General features: G+C 50.8%; 1 protein-coding gene across 2 annotated transcripts in view; it reads left to right on the top strand.

The window, feature by feature from the left end:
* USP28 (ubiquitin specific peptidase 28) overlaps nt 1-19810 on the top strand; it is a 27294-nt gene that overhangs the window by 2520 nt on the left and 4964 nt on the right. The window contains exons 2-20 of one of the 2 annotated variants that reach the window (XM_026863866.1): nt 3692-3769; nt 5012-5144; nt 6269-6380; nt 7026-7188; nt 8049-8135; nt 8937-9074; nt 9509-9582; nt 10091-10167; nt 10283-10431; nt 12533-12660; nt 12831-12926; nt 13683-13859; nt 14509-14723; nt 14961-15031; nt 15339-15567; nt 16946-17149; nt 17682-17821; nt 18011-18193; nt 18942-19037. In XM_026863866.1, coding sequence (XP_026719667.1) covers nt 3692-3769; nt 5012-5144; nt 6269-6380; nt 7026-7188; nt 8049-8135; nt 8937-9074; nt 9509-9582; nt 10091-10167; nt 10283-10431; nt 12533-12660; nt 12831-12926; nt 13683-13859; nt 14509-14723; nt 14961-15031; nt 15339-15567; nt 16946-17149; nt 17682-17821; nt 18011-18193; nt 18942-19037 — 2550 coding nt within the window. Of the gene's footprint in view, nt 1-3691; nt 3770-5011; nt 5145-6268; nt 6381-7025; nt 7189-8048; nt 8136-8936; nt 9075-9508; nt 9583-10090; nt 10168-10282; nt 10432-10749; nt 10826-12532; nt 12661-12830; nt 12927-13682; nt 13860-14508; nt 14724-14960; nt 15032-15338; nt 15568-16945; nt 17150-17681; nt 17822-18010; nt 18194-18941; nt 19038-19810 lie in introns of those variants that run through there. The other variant, XM_026863867.1, reaches the window with a different exon arrangement.

Here is a 19810-nt window from a genome sequence, read left to right as displayed (position 1 = left end):
GGCCCGGAGCGCGGCGGTCTCGGTTCGCGGCCGGCAGCAGAACGCCGTGTTTCGGCTGTTTCACGTGAAATTTCCCTGTTGGCCTCTGAGCCCTCCGCGGGCCCGGCGCGGCGCGGTAGCGAGGTGCTTTGCAGGGGGCACGCCACCCACTGCGGGAAAGCGCGCGGGTCACTCGGGACGGGCTTTTCACGATGGCTTCCTCCTCCTCAAAGCGCAGGAATTTGGCTTCTTCTTCCCCTCTCACTCAACCAGCATCTTCTGACACCCCTTAACAAAAACTGTTGCTCTTAAATTACAGGGCGCTGCATAAATTGTCTCCAAAAGGAGTCACAGCTCACCACCGCTCCCGGCTCGCGGTGTCGGTGGCCGTGCCCCAGGTGTACACAGGTGCCTGCGCTTCTCGTGAGAGAGATGCTTCAGAGAGGCCAGTGTTCGAGGTGGGAGCGGGAGGATGGTGTCAACCCTCTTGTGCATTTAGAAGCCATTTAGAAACGTGCAGAGATGGCCTCAGGCCCCCAGGAGATGTACAGGACCATGCGTTGGTCAGAAGTTGGCTGGCCACTGCTTATTCCCAGGGTGGATGTTGGTTTGTCAAAGCCTCAATCAGGAGTGCGGGTGTTGCTCCTGCTGCCACCTGTGGGCTTTTAGCCCCCCCTCAGATCGCTTTTCCCGCTGTGATAAAAGCGCAGCCGGGGTGCGGAGGCTGAAGGCTGTGGCTCCGTGTGTCTCTTCCACGCCGTAGCCTTCCTTCTCCTCGCGTGCTGTTATTTCTGGAACCCCCTTGAACTCCCACCCCGCACTTGCACTCTTCCCTGCTCGCAGTTTCTCATCAAAACAAGCTACTTCCAAGTGCGGTGAGTCATGTTAAGAGTGAGGAAAATGGCAAAGCCTTTCCATTCTGTCGCTCAGTGGCCGACTCTGTAATTTTTATCTCCAGTGATTCGCAGAAAAAAGACTCTACAACTTGAATAGAGTTATACAGCAGATACGTTTACTCTGGCCAGGGTGCGAGGGGATTTCTCCACAAAGCTTGCACACCCACTGCACGTTTTAACAAAAACTGATAGAGTGTGAATATCCATATTCATTGGGTTACGTAACACAAACATACATGTGCATGAGAAGGGCTGGGTTAGTTAGAAAGGCTAATGCCAGCAGTTTGTCTCTGCACCTGCGCATTGCCTCCTGGTGGTCGTCTCCGGGGGGCTTTGGGAGGAAGGCTCGTTGTCTTTCTCACTTTTTTTTCCCCGGAGCATGCGCAGATTCTCTTGGCCAATTTCAAGAATAACAAGAGTGGTTTTCAGACGGTTTACTTTTGATCTTATCTAAGAGAACCAATAGAATTTCTACCATTCATACATGGCTATCTTTACTCATTAGCAAAATTCTAACTAGTTAGAGCCACCTGGTCCTCAAGGTCAAAAGTATAATATTTTGCTGAACATTGTAATCCTTGGTAGATTTTCAGTGAACTGCTTTGTTTTGATGAACACAGTAGTCTTTGGTAAAATTCCACAGAACAGTCTGAGCAAGCAGGATTCTTAGCGATATTAAAAAAGTACTATAACTTGCTATAAGTAAGTAAATAAGTTGCTAAGCAGTTTTCTATAAGTAAATAAATCTCAAAACAGGTAGTCATTTCTCTGTATCACCAGTACCCTCCTTCCTCTCAGCCTCTGGGTTTTGTACTCATCTCCTGTTGCTGTAATTTTACACTGATAGCATTTTGGTTTGGGTTGTTATTTTTCCAGCAGGTAGGACTTTGGTCTGGTTTTTCAAGTGCAGTATGTATTAGTAGCAGCAGCTTTTAATTACCTGTTCTGGAGCTTGCTTTAAAGCACCACAGCGCCTAGCCTCAAAAAGCAATCAACCAGGCTGGTTATAGCAACAAAACCACGCGCACTCCCCAAAAACTGAACAAAATTGTTGCAGTGTGGTTCCTGGTGGTTTTTGTGGGCTGCCAGTCAGCCGCAAGCTTCTTCCAACTTGTTGTATGGGATAAGCACTCTGCTGTTAATACAAATCTTCTCAAAGTCTGAGTATTGCCCTGGAAATCCTTAGAACATGAAGTGACTTAGAGCAGTGGGTCAGCAGTTAGCTTTTAGTATTCAGGCGGCTCTTGCAAGTCCTCCTTTTCAGGAAGCAGAAAAATCCCTGAAAATCACGCCCTGTCTCACCTCGGATTTTGTTCCTGTAATGCGGTTTATTGGCGTGGGGGTTTTTTTCTCTCTGGTGGAAAATATGCCCTGCAGCATGAGATGGGGTTAGCTGACAAGCGCTGCTCACTAAGGTAGCAAAATTAGCAACATGATATGAGTGGTTTGCCTTTGTGAAAGTGTACGCCCGCCCTCAGCCCCGTCCCCTTGGCTCCTCTCCGCGCCCCTGGAGAGGAGCTGGGCCTGAGGCTTTTCTTGGGACTAAAAGAGTGCAGGAGAGGTTGGGGGTGTGCATACTCACACGCGCTTTCCTTGTGAAAGGTGAGCAGAAGTAGTATTTTAGGTGGGACTACAATGAATAATTTATTGGGGGGATCCCATCAAAAAGTAATCTGTTTTTTTTTTTTTGTTTAACCACGGATATGGATGCATGCTGTCTGCTCGGTGTTTCTGCACAGGGTAGCATCCATCAGCAGGAGGGGAGGATGGCTCAAAAAAGCAGTTAACTTACTATTGACTGGGAGGAACTTGTGCTCCAGTGGCATGAGAGCATCTTAAATTTTTTACCAATGATGAGAGCAAGTAGAAACTTGAATTTATTCAGCTGCAACGTTGCTGGCTAAGATTAATCAAACGTGTGATCTTAAGAAGCTGGTATTCACTGGGCTGTGCCGACAGCAGGATCCCAGACAGCTTTTACAAGTCAGGCCTATGCGATAGGGTCCTGGCTGTTTCTCCTGTTGTAACATCCTGCCCGTGCCTCGCACGGGGCTGGGCCTGCTGAGCCGGACCTGGAAGCATCAGATTTCACCCAGGCTGAGCTGTCGGTGACAGCAGCTGAGCTGCGGCCACAAAATGGGGGTGGGGGGACCCCCGGCATTGGGGCTCGAGAGGCGGCTCAGCGAGCGCAGCCACTGCTCCTGCTGTAAGCCAAGGCTGCAAGGATTTGATGAGCCTGGTAAAGAAAATCTCTGTGATGTGTTTCTTAAGTGGTTGAACCGGTAAAAGTATGGGTTGTTGGCTGTGGCTCTGGGCCTGGAGCGAGTCTCACCAAACCTCGAGCGGTCTGTGTGGAGGGGGAGGGAGGAGCGATAGCAGCCGCTCGGGCCCTTATTCTGACACCTTATTGTCAGTGAGAAATGACACGCGCAAATGGCATGTGCGCCCGCACTTAAAATAGCCCCTCACCGCTGCCCCGCCAGCACACGGCCTCCTTATATGTCCGGCTGCACCCGCGGCTGGCGGAGGGGGCCCGCGCCCCCCCAGGTGCGAGCATCCGAGGGCGGGGGTTCGTTTCCTCCTGGGCGTACTGCCGGCCTCCTGAGGATACAACGGGCAGAACGTTAGTCTGTAAATCGAGGGAAGAAAGCTGGGGGTGCGATGTCTGGCTGACGCTGGGGCTTTCCTGTCAGCCTGTCAGGGAAGAGGCCAGAACGCCGCTGTGCTCCGGTGCGCCCTCGCACGCCTGGCCGAAGCACCTCGACATCTGTCCTGGTCGCCTCCTCACACGCACTTGGTTCATTTCTTGCCCGTAGGATTGCCAGATGCTGTTAAACCAGCTGAAAGAGATCACGGGAATTCAAGACTCGGCTTTCCTTCATGCAGCTCTGAAGGTTGGTGCCTGTTGTTGTTCTGTGGGAAGGAGCCCTCTGAATTTGTCCCAGAAGCCAGGCAAGTTCAGGCTCTTGGGAAGCGTGACGCAGGGGTGGGATGTTCCCCAGCCTGTCGGCGGTGACGATGAGCCGGGCCTTGCCGACACGGCCGGTGCGCGGCCTGCGCCAGCCATGCTGCCGCGCTCCCTGGGGCAGCGTGGCACGGGGGGACCCTCCGCTGCTCTTCTGCCCCTCGCCCCTACCCCCAGGCAGGCGGGTGTGAGCTTGTGGGGCCCGTGTGGATTCACCCACATCTGAAACAAAAAAAACCCTGCTAAGGTAAGAACAATTCTTTTTTCTAAGAGTAGACCTTAACATTCTGTGCTGCAGTGGCAGCGCGTGCTGTGCTAAAACATCATAAACATTTTCTGGAGGTTCTGCTCCTGCGAGGCTGTTACCTGTGCCTTAGGGTGAACACAGCCTGGGAGGGTCAGAGCAGGATTTTCTCCCTGTAAACCGCCTCAGGAGTTCCAGAGAGCTGTTGTCGCCTCGCTGGCTTTGTGGCTGGTGCTCATCCAGCGCCAGAGCAGTTTCCTCCGCTCCAAAGCGAAGGAACACAGGAATCTCAGGTGCCTGGAGAAGCAGTGTTTGCCTAGAGAGATTCCTCCTCCTGGCACCTGCTTTGGTGTTTTTAAATTAAACCCATTGCAAGTACTTCAGTCGGGAATTGTCAGACACCATCCATCCTCGGCATACGTAGTAGCGGGATGTGGGCTGTGCTGAAAATACACAGAGAGGTTTCTTTAAAAAGGTCCCTAAAGGTTTCGTTAAGAAGTAACATACAGGAAACATTCAATTAAATTTAAAGGGGTTTAGCCTGTAGCGATGATCTGAAGGAAGCCCTAGCTCAGTGAGAGACAGGCGTCTTGAAATCCACAGGGAGTTTGATTCCTGATGGCAGAGTACCCTGTCGCGCTTCAGGCCTCCCGCAACTGCTTAAGTCTCTTGTCAGGGAAATGAATTTAGATAATGGAGTCTGTATTGTCCTAGTAATAAAGCCAAAGTGCTTTTGACAGAGAAATTCTAGCCTTCGCTATGTTCATTTTTTACTGCTTGTCACCAACAGATAGCTCTCTCCCATGGTCGGGGAGAGCAGAGCTGGTGGTGCTGTGCTTATCTCTTCCACGGGCGCATCAAATGTCACACAAATGTAGATGAAGTAACCCTGACCCTATGGATTTTTTTCCCATCTCACTCTTCTAGGCTGCAAATGGAGACCTGATGGAAGCCGTCGCCTTCCTGACGGAGGAGCACGCTCAGGCGCCGGCTCGGGACACGGCTGCGGCAGAGCCCTCCAAGTGGGAAGGCAGCGCTGTGGGCAAACAGCTCCGCCCGCGTGAGTCCTTCATCTCTGCTCGCCCGTGTGGTTTCAGGGCTTTGGGGCCAGGCTGAAAGGGGACGTGTCGGTCCTCCCCATGAACCCACCGGACCGAGGCGTCCCGGAACCGGTCGCTTGCCACAGCAGTCCCGGCAGTTCAGCCTTCTGCTGCAGGAGAGCTGCACCCAGAGGAGGGGGACTTACGGCACTGTGACAGTGTTTGTAGTGACACGTGATGGTTGCAGAGCTGTCGTCCTGTTCAGCAGCGGGTCTGGGCTAACACAGACAACCCAGAAAGCCCCTAAAGCCGAGTGAGCAGGGACTGGGGCCCTGGCGAGGCGTCTGCTGACTGAGCTGGCAGACTCACCGTTCAGTATCGTAGTGTCACGACAACTTAAAATGTTACCTGAGCCAGCCATTTGGCCATGTGAAAAATGCCTTTAGAGACGTTGCAGCTATAGACAAAGCAGGCCTTGCTTCGGTGCATTTAGAGTAAGAGTGTAATGGTAGCCTGCGGTCGCCGAGAACAGTCTCTGAGCTGTTTGCCCACGACACGTCTGCGAGCTGCAGCTTTCCCAGGTGGGTTTGGCGCCAGGCAGGTTCACAGCACCAACAATCTGCGCTGGGAGCGTCAGCCGGCGCAGCAGGGCTGCACTTTGTTCCTCTGTGTAAGGCTCCCACCTCTTCCACATCTGCTCATTTTCCTTTCGCCCCCTCTCCTACGTCACTGGTACGTGAAATGCCTTGTAGCTGAGCGTCCCGACACGAGTGAAGGCAGGCGATGCTGTCTGATGGCACCAGTTTTAGTGAAATCCTTTATTCTCAAGGCAGCATCAGCTGCCAACACCGGTGTCACGCCATAACAAATACAAGCAGCAGCTGATGTTCCTGTTTCATTATTACAAGAGGTGGCCTGTGCAGAGCTGCACGATGTGTCCTGTTCTCTTCATCCAGCCCACTTGATCGCTTGTTAGGTTTCCTAGCTTCACAAATTTCTGTTTAAAACTTGAGCTAGAACATTTTGCTCCATCATTAGACAAAATCTTACTGGTGCGATGTAACATTTTCTAGAAGCTCCTTCTAAAGCAAAGGTTTGCCTGCTCCTGGTGGGATGCTGATCAGAACACTGCCTCCACTTCCAGGTGTTACTGCTGCCCTTAGCCCGAGCAGCCCCGAGGACCGGCGCCCGGTCAACGCCTTCACGCCACGGGAATCCCCACAAGCTCAGCCTGCAGAGAGGGATGCTGCTGAGAGGTCAGTGGGTCCATGGACTGCTTTTGCTTTTCCCAGGTATCGTCAGTGGATTATTAAGCTGAGAACTGCGAAACAAGCAGAGGTTCCCTGGCAGGTGTATCCCTGCTGCTTTCAGAGGTGCTTGGGTTGTTTCTGCCCTCTGGGCCTTGGCTGGTGGGGCAGTGCTGCGACGTGACGCTTGAAATGGGAAAAGCGGGTTTAGTCCTGGCTTTTCCCCTCCCTGCTGCTGTGGCTGACCCGCCACGTGCAGGATGCGCTGCTGCCGTACGGCGCCTGGCAGAAGCACCTTGAAATCTCCGCTGTGGATTCACCTTGCCCCGTTGCTGCGTAGCTTTAGCCTTTTTTCCCTGGGTGGGATTTGCCTCTAGTAACGACTGAGGTCACCGATTTTGTGTGCAGCTAGTTAATGAAGGAAAACACACATGTCTTACTTCCTTCTTCCATCGTTCCAAATTGCCTCACGGTCGTGTTTTCCACCCACCTCGTTTGAGGGCTGAGCCTCCCAAGCCCTGACAATCAGATAAAGCATCTGTCGCGCTGGGTGTCACCGGCAGCGCCCGCCCCTCGTGTCCCACCACTGACTCGGGGGGAGCAGAATCTTTTGAGGGGGTGTTTTACTGCAGGGGTGTGCGTCTTTTGTGACAGGCCACAGGAAGCACATTCTGCTGAGTACAAAAATCGCTCCAAGAGGAAACGCTGCGAAGTCTGGGGAGAGAACCCCAAGCAGAATGACTGGAGAAGAGTGGGCGACTGGCCTGTTGGAATGAAAAATATTGGAAATACCTGTTGGTTTAGTGCTGTCATACAGGTAAGCTGACAGAAAAGCTCTCCTGGAGTTGCTGCGGTCTTGGAGTCAGAACGTTTGTCAGTTGGAGTTCAGTGTGCAACAGCTCTGGGATCGTACGCAGATAAGTGAATGTGACTGCGCTCAGATGAGACCTCTGTTTTTATTTGACATGACCGTGATTTATTCTGGGCGTGCACAGAAAGAGCCGAAGAGCAGTTAAATAGACTGAGTAAAAATAGATACCGATACGTCTAATCTGCGTGCACACAGGCAGGGCTTTTTCTGGGGCAGCGATGTCCAAATGCTTACGGGATGACAGAAGCTTGACTGGCAAACTGAACTGATAATTTAATTTTACTGCAGTTATTGTTGGCTCCCTGTTACGTGGTGTATCATATTCCAGTTAATGGAATCCACGGGCAGAGATGCTTGCTGGGCGGCACGTATTGTTAGTGATAACCTCAAGAAGAAGGGACAGCAAGAAGGGGAACTGAGCAGATTTGTCTCTTCTAAGCATTTCACATCACCAGACAGAGGTTGGTCATGGCTCCAGTGTCAGGAGGAAGTAAGGAAGCTTCCAATGGGCTCCTTCCTCACTGTGACGTTCCTGGATGCCGTTTCAAAGCTTGTCTGTGCAGAACAGAACGCTCTTCCCTGAAATGGTCCTGTAGGTCCCAGAAGCGGCGGGCTGGGGTTGTGTCCTCTGGTGGGTGCAAATGTGCTGGCGCAGCACACGGAGCACTCGCTTCGTGAACGTTTGTTCAGTAACACGAGGCCACCCAAGAGTTACAAGTTAACAGAAAAACCTTTGAGTAAGAGAGTGACAGTGGCGAGTCGGGTCCTCGCAGGTGCTGACTGGTCTTTACCTCCTTCCCTTTCAGTCTCTGTTTCAGTTGCCAGAATTCCGGAGGCTGGTCCTTGGGTACTCCCTCCCACAGACAGTGCTTGAAAGTTGTCGCAGTCGCACTGTAAGTTTTCCTTGAGTGACGCTGTCAAGTTTCCCTCTTCTGTGGTTTGCAGTTCTGCTCTTTCTCTAAGCAGATTTAATTTGGTGCCATCTGAGACTCCTGAGCCTCTGTTAATGGCTTTCCAATTGTCAGGCTACGCTAAAGACAAATTTGGGAAATACTTTTCAAAGGCAGAATCACTATAAAAAAAAAATAAATCAGATGCTTCTCATAAAGGTTTCGTCTAGAGCTTCAAGCTGTGGTGCGGGGAGAAATCTGTCCTCTAAAACTTCTTCGGTAGCTCCAGGTGGTCCATTTGCTGGCACATGCTGGAGAAGAACTGGTGTTTGATCGGGGCCGAAGGTCCTTCTAACCCCAGGACCTTCCCAGAGCCACCAGCAGAAGCTGCCTAGAAAACAGTGAGAGCAGAAGGCAGACACAGAACAGTCTTGTGCTTCTGCACCGTGCTAGTGTGTGGCCACTGCCACCGAAGAGGCTTCGCTCCACTTGCCTTTGTGTGTGCTCCTGGTACTCTAAAAAACCTCAAATGCAGACAGAGTAAGTGCATAAATCCACCAGGTTTTGCCTGCTGATTTAGCCACTATTACTTCTGGCACTCTTTGCTCTCCAGGTTTTGTTGTGGTTGAATTTTTTTCTCCTGCATGTCTTTCTGCTTTTGTCCCGTTTAATGTCACCTCCAGCCGTGGTTGGTAGCGTGCCCCGTAGGGTACGTGCTTGTGGTGTTCTGTAGCACTTTGTGTTAAGATGCTGCTTTTCTGAGTTGCAGGAAGGATTTGGATTTTCTTCTTTTTTGCAATGCAGGGAAAAAGAAACATTGCATTCATGCAAGAACTTCAGTGTCTGTTTGCTTTAATGCTGGGGACGCGTCGTAAGTTTGTAGACCCTTCTGCAGCAGTGGAACTCTTGAGGGATGCGTTTAGATCCGCTGAAGAACAGCAGGTAAAATCGCGTTAAAAATCCTTTCGCTTTCTTCAAAACGGCGCTCGCAGCCGCAGCAATCCTATCGCTTCGCCCTGCTGTTCCTTCCCGGGGCCTCTTCCCGTGTTTGTCGGCTGACAAGCAGCTGTCCTCGTGTCATTTAGGCGGAATGTACGTGCTTGCTAATTAAACAGCCAGCGGAACAGCGCTCTACCCAGTGCCATCTGGGTAGTTGGGTAGCAATCGCAATAATTTCCTCTGATCTAGTTTTCAGATGAGCAGAGCGTTCATTATCAGTCTAAATCAGCACAGCACTTCAGTTCCCCACTTTTCAGCTGGGTAGGTACAGCAATTCCAGGCGGGTTGTGTTCCAGGAGGTTCGTGAGACCAGTAGGCCATGAAAACGCTTCCTGGTTCGTGTTACATTTGACTCTCGACTTCTGTCTCTCTCGTAGCAAGATGTGAGTGAATTTACACACAAACTACTGGACTGGCTGGAGGATGCGTTCCAACTGGCAGTGAATGTCAAGTGAGTTTCCTGTCATCTTGGGAGTTTGACCTGGCACTGAGGAGAAACGGATTTTAAATTCGATGCCTCAATAAATGAAAGGGCTTTCCCTGGGAATGCTCGGTCAGCGAGGGCTCTTGCTTTGCTGAGGATGATGCTTAAGCTCGAAATGCGCTCATGAAGCGTTGCCTGTATGTGATCCAACTCTGATACGGCCTGCAGAGCAAATAAGCTTTTCAGGGGAATTCAGCAGAACCGCTGTACATGAAAGATCTGGGTTTGGGGAAAGGCATTTCAAAAGGTAGTGCCTTAACTATTTATTTTTTTCTGTCCCCTTGCCAGTGTAAGTGTTATATCACACTTTTCAGTATAGAAAGAGATGAGAAGCTTCCTCTGTATTTTATGCCTGGATAGAAAAACGTCACTTTCAACTGTAGGAGGGTTCCCAGGCAAAGGCTTAGGTTGTGACTTGGGGCTTTTCTGCAGCCTACAGCTGCAGACAAATGCCTGCTTTCTCCTTCCGAAACAGGAACCCTGGGGACAAATCTGAGAATCCGATGGTGCAGCTGTTCTACGGGACTTTCTTGACCGAGGGTGTCCATGAGGGTGAGTAAAGGGTTTGGTACATGGGTCAAACTGGCACAATTAGCTTTGTCACTCCTTGGAGGGGTTTTGGTTTCTAAAGTCAGTTTATGGTTTTCGTGTCGTTTCCGTGGTGCAGGCAATACTTTCTCCAAGATCGAAACCTTTGGCCAGTATCCGCTTCAGGTAAACGGGTATTGCAACCTGAATGAGTGCCTGGAAGGAGCCATGGTGGAGGGAGAGATGGATGAGGCGACAGCATCTCAGTCGGTGAAGTATGGACAGGAGGTTAGTTTTACCCGGGTTTTGTGGAACTTTTGTTTGCCTGCAGCAGGAAAATGCAACACATGTGGCACAGGGGTGTCTCGGTATGTTCTGATCACTTTAAATGCCAATTGTAAATTTTCCCTAAGCATCGACAGAAAGTATTTTCTGGGTACCTGGAATCTTGTGTAAACATAAGCGTTACTGGTGAGACACTGAGCCTTTGCTTGTTTGTAAAGATGTTTTGTCCTAGATAACCAGTTCAAGGAGTTTGTTTTAAATTTAAAAGGTAAACTCTGCTTCTGATGCAAGTGTGATAAAGTCTCTCTCTTTCTGTTGAAGCCTACCTGTACCTGAGTAGGGGAGAACCACTGCCTCCATATTTTCGGAGGGTAAAAGTACAGTGCTTAACTCCATGGTATGCCATTTGGAATTTGTATCTTTCTCCCTATTACAGTGTGTGTCTTTTTTTCTTCTCATTTTCACTCTTATCTTTTGACTGTGCTGATTTTTTTTTTTTTTTCAATCTTGCAAATCACAAACCAATCATAGAATCCTTAGTTGCTGCAAAGTAGGAGGTGGAGGCGTCCCATTACATTCAGCATCCTGCATGTGTGAGCACAGCTGAGAACTTTCCTTACTCAAGGACTGGGATGAAGCACTAATCAGTGTGCAGAGGGGTCTGGCGTGGGGGGGCGGGGAAAGGCGTTTCGGTTCTGTGAGAACGTCCAACAGTGTGTGGCTGTGGTTTAAACTAGGAAAGGAGGAGCAGAGTCTGGGGCGGGTGAGCCCCGTCCACCTCCGGACTCGGGTGCGTGTTTCTGTTTTCCCTTGCTCCGCCTGGAGCCGCTCAGGCGCGTTCACAGCGGGTGTGGGCGAAGGCGATGATGTAGGTGGTGCCGGAGACCGAGGGGCGCAGGGAACTGATCGGGCAGGTTCTTTTCCATCCACCCTTTTTACTTCCTCCAAATCCTTTTCCGAAAAAGAAGGGAAATTGGACTGATCGTGGAGATGTTTTAATCACTCTTTGTACAGATAGAAGGAAAAGGCTCTGGCTTTATTTCTGAGAAGTCTGACTGGAAAAACTGTGCATCTTAATTTCACTTCCTAGGGTGTCGTGGCTAGAGGACTGCATAATAGGGGACACAGAGAATAAGGTGCATTTTGTCTTTTGAGAACGTAGGTGAGTGTACTGAAGCTCAAAGCATCAGTAGGGTTCACGAGAACTTAGGTTTCTCCTAGATAATAGGTGCATAAATCATTCCTTCTCTGCCGTTACGTCTCTCGTTCTGAAGACTGGGCTGCTTCTCCAAAAGCTCGGCTACCTGGCCATTCCCTTCCAAAGCTTTTCTAAAAGAATAAAAAAACCCTACCTTCACTGGAAATATTTTGGCTCCAAAAATGTGCTGTTGTGCTTTGGTGTGGGGCAGATTTATTGCGGGAGGAGCTCTGACAGGAATCTTGACGAGGAAAATGAGCTTAGTGTGCTCGTCCCAAGGCCAGCAGGGAGCATCGTCTGGGTGCAGGAGAATTCCAGCACTGGGTACTGGAAGGGTTTGTGGAGCCAGAAAGAGAGGGGAGAAGCTTAAATTCAACCCAGAATTGTTTTTTCAGTGTGGCTCTTTGAAACAGTGTAAGAAACATAGAGAAAGTGAGTGTCTTTTGTGGATCCCCCCAACTGAACAGTTTGTCAGCGAGAGGATAAGGAGTCAGGTTCTGCTTAAGGGCTTCTGTTTTGTTCTTCATCATTGCATGCAATCTACATTGGAAAAGAACTCTCAGAGGCTTGTAGGTGACATCCAGAGTTTGTGTAGCATCTGCTAATTTGGTAAAATTTGGTGCTGGACCCATTAATTCATCAAGCTGGATGCATCGGGCAATGAAAAGTGATTTTCTGAAAGCTATCATGAGGCTTCTTCACAGTAAAAATGTAAAATGGAAGCAGAAATTTTAATCTCGTAAAATCTGGCTTTCTGACTAGTCACTCTGTAAACATACAGTAATTCAGTATTTAAAGACAGATACTTAGGATCAATCTAAAATAACTTAGGGTCAGTCTAAAATGTGCCGTTCAGCAGTTGTCTTAAAACAAGTCCCTTTGGGGGCATTTCTGCTTTTGTTACAGCGCTGGTTTACAAAACTCCCGCCAGTACTGACCTTTGAACTCTCCCGATTTGAGTTCAATCAGTCCCTAGGACAGCCAGAGAAAATTCACACCAAGCTAGAGTTTCCCCAGACTATTTATATGGACAGGTGAGTTGCTCTGCTGTATGGTACGTTTAAAGCTATTGCTTTGTTGTAATTAAAGAAACTTAAAAGGTTGTACAGGTGAGCAAGGAAGGATTCTAAAATATTTCAAACAGTCTGTGAGTGCTCAAAGTGAACAAATCCCGCCCGGCGGGGCTCTGTATTTCTCTGCTCAGGTACCTCTACTGCAGTAAAGAACTTATTCAGATGAAGAGAGAAGAAATTAAGAGATTGAAGGAGAAAATGGTGATTCTGCAGCAGAAACTGGAAAGGTGAGTAGTCAGCCAGCCTTGTCTTTGTGCCCTGTGGAAGCATCCAAGTGCTTCCTTTTAAATGCGCTTTCCCATGGAAGAGAAGCTTGTAGGGGAAGCAGGAACAGAACCAGGTTTGTCCCGAGAAGTGCGGAGCCAGGAAGCGTGTTTTTACAAACTAACTTGTGGCTTTGATGGTTTCTGAATGTTCCTGGTGCTCTTACCAGAAGAAATTCTTTAAGTAGTCCACTTGTCGCTGCCAGCTGCCTTGGCAGGTTTCCCCGAGGAAGCCTCGCGATGCATCAAAAAGGGTCTTTTATATTAGAGGTCACGTCCGACTTGGGGCTGGGCGTTATTTCTCGAGGAAGGGAGGAGGTGGGCAGGGAAGGTCTGTTGTGTGGGCAAGCAGATGCTTGAACCTGCCGGGTGCCGCGTGTAAAAGTCCTTTTAACCAGCACTGAACTCGGTGGCGGATCTGCGGGCGGGCGGAGGCGCGTGCCTCGCGGCTGCCCGTGCTGCCTGGGCCCTGCTGGCGCCCCGAAAGCTGCTCACACCGCGGCCCCCGGCAGCGGGTTTGGGGCTGTTCTGGGGCTGTTCGGGCGCCACAGCCTCGGGGCTGGGAAGCTCCGCTGGTGGGAGGGGGCGAGTCGGGTCCCTCTGCGTGGCTGGGGCTCCCCCTGCTTCCCCCGGGGCGTGGGCTTGTTCTTCCTTGCTGCTTCTCCGGCAGCCCCTGGGGCTTCGGCAGCAGGTGACGCTCCTCGGTGCGTGTGTCTGCAGTTACATGAAATACGGCTCCGGCCCCGCGCGCTTCCCGCTGCCCGACATGCTCCGCTACGTCCTGGAATTCCTCGCCACGAAGCCGGCGGGGGGGGCTGCTCCCGCGCAGGGCTCGCAGACGCCCCTCCCGCCATCCCCGGCCAAGCCGCACGTCTTGGAGCTCTCGGAGCCGAATGGGTTAGTAAACACCAGTGAAAGGGCTTGCTAGGAGAGCGCTCGGCCCTTCGGGCAGAGGCTGCTGGTTTGCTGCGTGGGGGCTCCGCCGGGGTGCGGCGCTGTGCCCGCGGCCAGTCGCTGTTTTGCTCCTCGTTGGGTTCCATCGGTGTAAATACAGCCCCACATCTAGCCTGTTTTTTTCCTTTGCCAAAAGCATCACCATATTCCCTGTCTAAGCAGCAATTCTGAGTTAAATTATGTGCTTTTTTTGATTAAGCTACTAATTTTTTTGCTTCATCGACCTGTAAATTACTGCAATATTGGATTATTACAAACCTGGGCGGAGTGGTTGCTTTACGCTCTAAATTAAGCTGAGTAAATACATGAGTTCCTTAGTAGGAAGGGAAGAATTGCTCAGTGTGGATCAGTGCTTAGAGGTTTCTGTAAGAATTTTTGCTTTGATTTGTCCCATATGTTAATTTGGTCTGTTAAGGAGGAAGTATGTTTCAGTGTACCTGTTCTGTTTACATTTGCAAAGTGCTGGAAGAGAAGGGCTGCTCTGGCTCTGGAGCATTTTCTGTTTGGTTTATTTCACATTCTTTTCCAGAAAGAGCAAAAGCAGGAGACAGATTGAAAAACCTATCCCCTGCTGTTGGATTTTGCTTCACAGCGTACTAGAAGGGACAGATACTGGGACTGAAGACGGACCTTGCTTTTTGACAAATTCTTCGCTGCAGCCAAAGTCTCACCTGGTGCTGCAGGCTTGCAGCTCGCCAGCGGGACCGTCGGAACGTCCAGCTCCTCACATGGTTTCCGAGGACGAGCTGAACCTGGTTCGGACGTGTCTGCAGCGATGGAGAAACGAGATTGAACAAGACGTGCAAGGTGGGCCCCAGATGTCTCGGCGGGGTTTTCCTGTTGAACGCCTCCTCATTCCCCCTCTCGCTGCAGCTGGATGCGCCCCCAACTACAAACCACCTCGTACATGTTTCAGCCCTGGCGCTCGGTCTGTGTGACGGTTACAGCACAGCTTCAGCCTCTTTGAAGGGAAAGGGGCCGGGATAGCCCCACGGGTAGTCGTTCGTTTTTATGCACTTCTCTCATTCATGGTATTGTTGGCAGATCTGAAGGAGTCTATTGCCAGAATCACCCTGTCCATTGAACAAATGTACTGCGACCCTCTCCTCCAGCAGGTAAGAAGTGTTGCTTCCTCAGGGAAGTGTTGGAGCGACACTGCCCATACTGGGTTTTGTTAGCAGCTGATGTCTGCTTTATTGCATTTAAAAAATCCCAGAGATGAAGCAGAGAAAGGATTCTGTAAGAAATTCTCCCTGCTTTTTCCCTTAAAAGTCACTGCTCACTGAGTAAGAAATTTCCCCTCCAAACCGAGAGCCTGGTACCAGGCTACAGCTACAAACGTATCAGCAACTTTTGTCCAGAGGTCAGGCAAAATCATTTCCTAAAGGTACGTCTGAGCGCGATGGCCGTGTGAACTTGCAGGTTCCCTACCGTCTGCACGCGGTCCTGGTACACGAGGGGCAAGCGAACGCCGGCCACTACTGGGCCTTCATCTACGACCAGCCCCGGAAACGCTGGCTCAAGTACAACGACATCTCGGTGACCGAGTCGTCGTGGGAGGAGCTGGAGAGGGATTCTTTCGGAGGCTTGAAGAACGCCAGTGCCTACTGCCTGATGTACATAAGCGACCAGGTGTCCTGCCTCGCTGCAGGTACTGCGGGTTCGTTACTCGCTGTGCGTCACCGCGTGCCCCTGGCCTGCGCCATCGTGACATTCCCCAGCTCCTCTTCGGCACAGGAGTCTTGTGACAGCACAAACAGCTTCACCCCAGATAGAAGTTAGAGTGTCTGCTCCATACTCGGTTCATTTCTAAATCCCCGATAGGGCCGAAAACTGAAGCAGGAACCGTAGTGGTGAGATTACGTACTGTGCTTTACGTGTTCCTAAATTGCATAAATATTCAAGCTCCCCATTTGCCCCTCATGTGTCTGGTGCTGCCGTTTTTCACTTTGACTCTTTATCTAGTTTATGTGACAGGGTTTCTTTTGCAAGGGCATGCAAATGCCTCCTACTTTATTTCTCCTGTTTTTATCACGCTTTCTGGTGTGTTGGCTTGGAGTTCAGCAGTATCGTTACACCGACCCTCAGCGGGGCTCGTCTTTTTACGCAGCCTTTCCCGGTGCATGAGTTATGGGTAACACTGGCTTAGGCTTGCGAGTGTTTGCAGTGCCAATGTATAAATAGTTATGTGGAGAAATTATTGTGCACATGGCACTATACATGGCAAACAGCTGTAGAAGAACCTAATAATTTCACGCGTGGTTCATTTTGATGTAATAAATAGAAAGAAACAATGGAGAACTGTCATTCTGTTCACTGCTAAATATGGCTGATGAGTATCTGGAGGTTGTTCTTTGTCTTCCTATGGCAGTTCTGTTTCAGAAATGAACCCATGGGGTGGGTTTTTTCTTCCTATTTAATGCAATTTTTGTTGGTTTTTTTAAAGATGCTTTGCTTTTACAATGGCTGCATAAGAAATATCCGCGCAGAGGATTGCTGTTTGCCTTTGATAGGTTTTAGCACTTGTCTGAAGCTGATAGCGCTTGGGTTTTGTGCAGGTCTGAAACTGAACACTGAAGTAGGTCTCAGCAGTGCTGAGAAATGCCGTCACGGCGCCGGGCGGGGGAGTCCAGGCCGTTCCTAGCCCTGCGTGCTGTGGGGCGTCGCAGGTGTGGTGTCTCCAGCCGAATTGTGGATTTTGTGGCTCTTGGCAGTTTCAGTCCGTTCTCGGTGCAGGGGCAGCCTCGAGGACGGGCGCGTTTCTGAGCTGCATCCGCAGGTGCTGCTCCTGGAACGCCGCTCTGCTGCCCCGTGCTAGATCAGAACTGGATTTTGCCTCACATAACTCTGTAGATTTGTCTTTATTTTTGCACTTTCGATTGTGAATCATCTTAAATGACAAAGCCAGTAGAAAGTCGGGTTTTGCCCGCTCTCCCCTCAGGCAGTTTGACTGCCCCTTTGTTCGGTCTCTGACGGCGGTGCCCTGCCGCTACATGTTCCCTTACACGCTGCTCCTGCGTCTCTTCCAGACGAGGACGAGGGCTCCGAGGCTGGGCAGTTCCAGAAGGAAGTGGAGGCCTTGCCCCCAGAGCTGAGGCACTACGTCCAGGAGGACAACTGGCGACTCGAGCAGGAGGCAGAGGAGTGGGAGGAGGAGCAGTCCTGCAAGATTCCTCAGATGGAGCCTTCACCTGCCTCTGAGTCGCAGGACCTCTCCTCCGAGTCAGGACCAGGTAACACCACGTCCGAGTTCACAAAGCGCTCGAGGCGGTGAGGGCCAGCTGGTCAGAACAGCCTCTGTGCTGGAGCCGCGCGCGAATTCCTCGGTGTCCAGGAGAAACTGTTGCTGAAGTAGCAAAGGCAGCTGGTGGAGGCTCTGTCCTGGCACTACGAAAGGCTGTTCTGCTATTTTTGCATCTGCGCCCTTCTGGGCTTGTCACCAGAAAAGCTGTTTTCCATTCATTCAATCACAATGGGCTATTCTCATTTCACTTCAAGACTTTTTTTTTTTTTTTATAAATATCAAGTAGAAAACATTCAAGTGCTGTTCTCTGGAGTGGGCAAGTGTTCCTTGGCAGTCCCTGAGGGCGTGTGCCGTGCGCGCTGAGCAGGGGCAGGCAGGAGCTCACGGTGCGATGCCTTCGCCTCTGGGGTGAACACTGCAGCTGTTCAGTGCTGCCGGGACAAGTGACAGAAGGTTTTAGCGCAGGAGAAGGGAAGAAGTCTTGCGGTTTGTGCTCGCTGATGCCACGCCTCTCCCGACAGATCAGTTGTCAGTCTGTGAGCAGAGCGTGCGCTCCCTGTCCTCCGAGCACGCCCTGATCGCCAAGGAGCAGACGGCCAAGGCCATTGCCAACACCGCCGAGGCCTACGAGAAGAACGGTGTGGAGGCCGCTCTCTGCGAGGTAGGAGCCGAGCCCTGGCCCAGGGGGCAGCTGTGCCGGTCTTTGGACTCCTCTGCTTGACAGACCTTTGTCTTTTCCATTTCTGTGTAATTTTGCAGCAGTGCCATGTTTTAACTTGGTCCCCTTTTGCTTTCCTGATTTTGTGTTGGTTTTTCTTACTCTTTTTCTTCTTTCTCTTCCTGGCCACAGCCCAAGGAGGTAGAACACATGAAGGCCCAACCAGGAGACAGAGCCCTTACAGTTCAGGCAGAGCCCGCGCAGGACGCTGAGACAGAGGCTGCTGCCCGGGCTAGCTCGCAGGTCTCTGAAGTGGAAATCCCCAGTGTGGGGAAGATTCCTGTTAGGTCCGATGCAGACGGATATAACGAGGAGGTACAGATCCCAGCGCAGGGGTTAATCACTGCTGGTTGTTAACCTGTAGTTAGCTGGCTTTGAGCTTTCCTGAGATGGGGTACGACAGTGGCCTGTCATGGCAGCAGTGCTGCTTGCAAAGTCCATTTTCCCACTGTGGAAGTGAAGATTAAGTAATTTTGTTTCTAATGCTGCAGAGAAGCAGCTCTGTAAAAGCCCACGGTCGTTAGAGCTGCACATGGTTCCTGTAAGTTGTCTTTCTGGCACAGCTGTGTCAGCATCGGTCCTGGCTGTGTCCGTGTATTTGCACTGTATTCAGTTCTGGTTTCGGCCCCTCTCCCAAAGACGAGCCACTGATACCGCACGTCCAGTACCCTGGCTGCTGATTGTTTGACTCTGACTAACCACACCCGCACGTACCCGAGCAGCGTTTGGGAAGCTCAGTCTTTGCCACGAGCACGGTGGGATTGCGCACAAACGCTGAGGCCGTGTCACGTTCCCGCTTGTTGCATTTACAAATTCAGGGCTTGGAGCGACCAGCCGGTGCTTAACACCCGCCTGCATGTACAGTGCACGTGGCAGACGGAGTAAGGAGTGGACGAGTAAACCATGCGCAGCTCTGCCTTGTTCCACCTGTGTTCACACGATTTCCTTTAAACCTTGCCTTTGGGAAGTGTTTTCCGTTCTTCAACCATGCCTTCTCTTCTTTCCCTGTCTGTAACCGTTTCCCTTGTTCCTGTGTGTGTTTGTTTTCCTGCTTTGGTGGTAGGTGATGCTGAGCCCAGCCATGCAAGGTGTCATCCTGGCTATTGCCAAAGCCCGCCAGACCTTTGATCGGGACGGGTCTGAAGCAGGGCTTGTGAAGGTATCTCCTTTCTTTGCTAAATCCCACGCTTGGACATCGCGTTCACAGAGGGCAGAATCTGTGCTTTGTTGACACATCAGGAATGTCAAGGGAATGACTCGCACAGTTTTTCTTCTAGTTAGTGGCCTTTCTGTCCTGAGTTTCGTTTCCGCCCTCTTATTGCGACAGCATATCCCTGGGCTCTAAACAATTTTTAGAGCTTGTCAGAAAAAAACTCACTCCTCCCAGGAGAAACAACCACCTTTTTTCCACCTTTTTTCCCTTTTCACTATTTTTTCTGCTTATTCCTTTAGTACAGGCAGCTGTCTTGATCTGGATGATAAAAAGCAGACTCTCTGGGCGTGCCTTTCAGACTCTGCTGCCTGGGGTCCGCAGTGTGATCGTCAGAAAATAAACCAGCACTTGTGAAAATTTTTTTCAGTCCTGAGCATGCACATTCACAGTGACCTCTTGTAAAATGTGCCCTCGAGAGGTGTCTGTGTTGAGTGGGGGGGTTGGAAAGAATCCACACTGCTGAATATCGAGCTATGTTAGATTTTACCGGCAGGTAGATTTAGCTAAAAATGCAGCACGGGTGAAATCCCCCGTGCTTTTAATCTGCAGGAATATAAATCACAGGACGCTCTGGCGCCTCGCTACAGATACAAATGTACTGCAATTGATTTCTACAGCCTCGGCGCTTGCAGGGGGATTACCAAAGTAAGGCAGCTACGTGCCCCCCTCTCTGAAAGGCTTTTCACTGCCTCGGCGCTTTCGAAAAGCGCCCGCCGAGG

This window comes from Athene cunicularia, assembly GCF_003259725.1.
Source record: "Athene cunicularia isolate RWA chromosome 24 unlocalized genomic scaffold, athCun1 chr24_part2, whole genome shotgun sequence".
NCBI lineage: Eukaryota > Metazoa > Chordata > Aves > Strigiformes > Strigidae > Athene > Athene cunicularia.
Note: the sequence above shows the minus strand (reverse complement) of the source record. Positions and strands in the feature narration are given on the sequence as shown.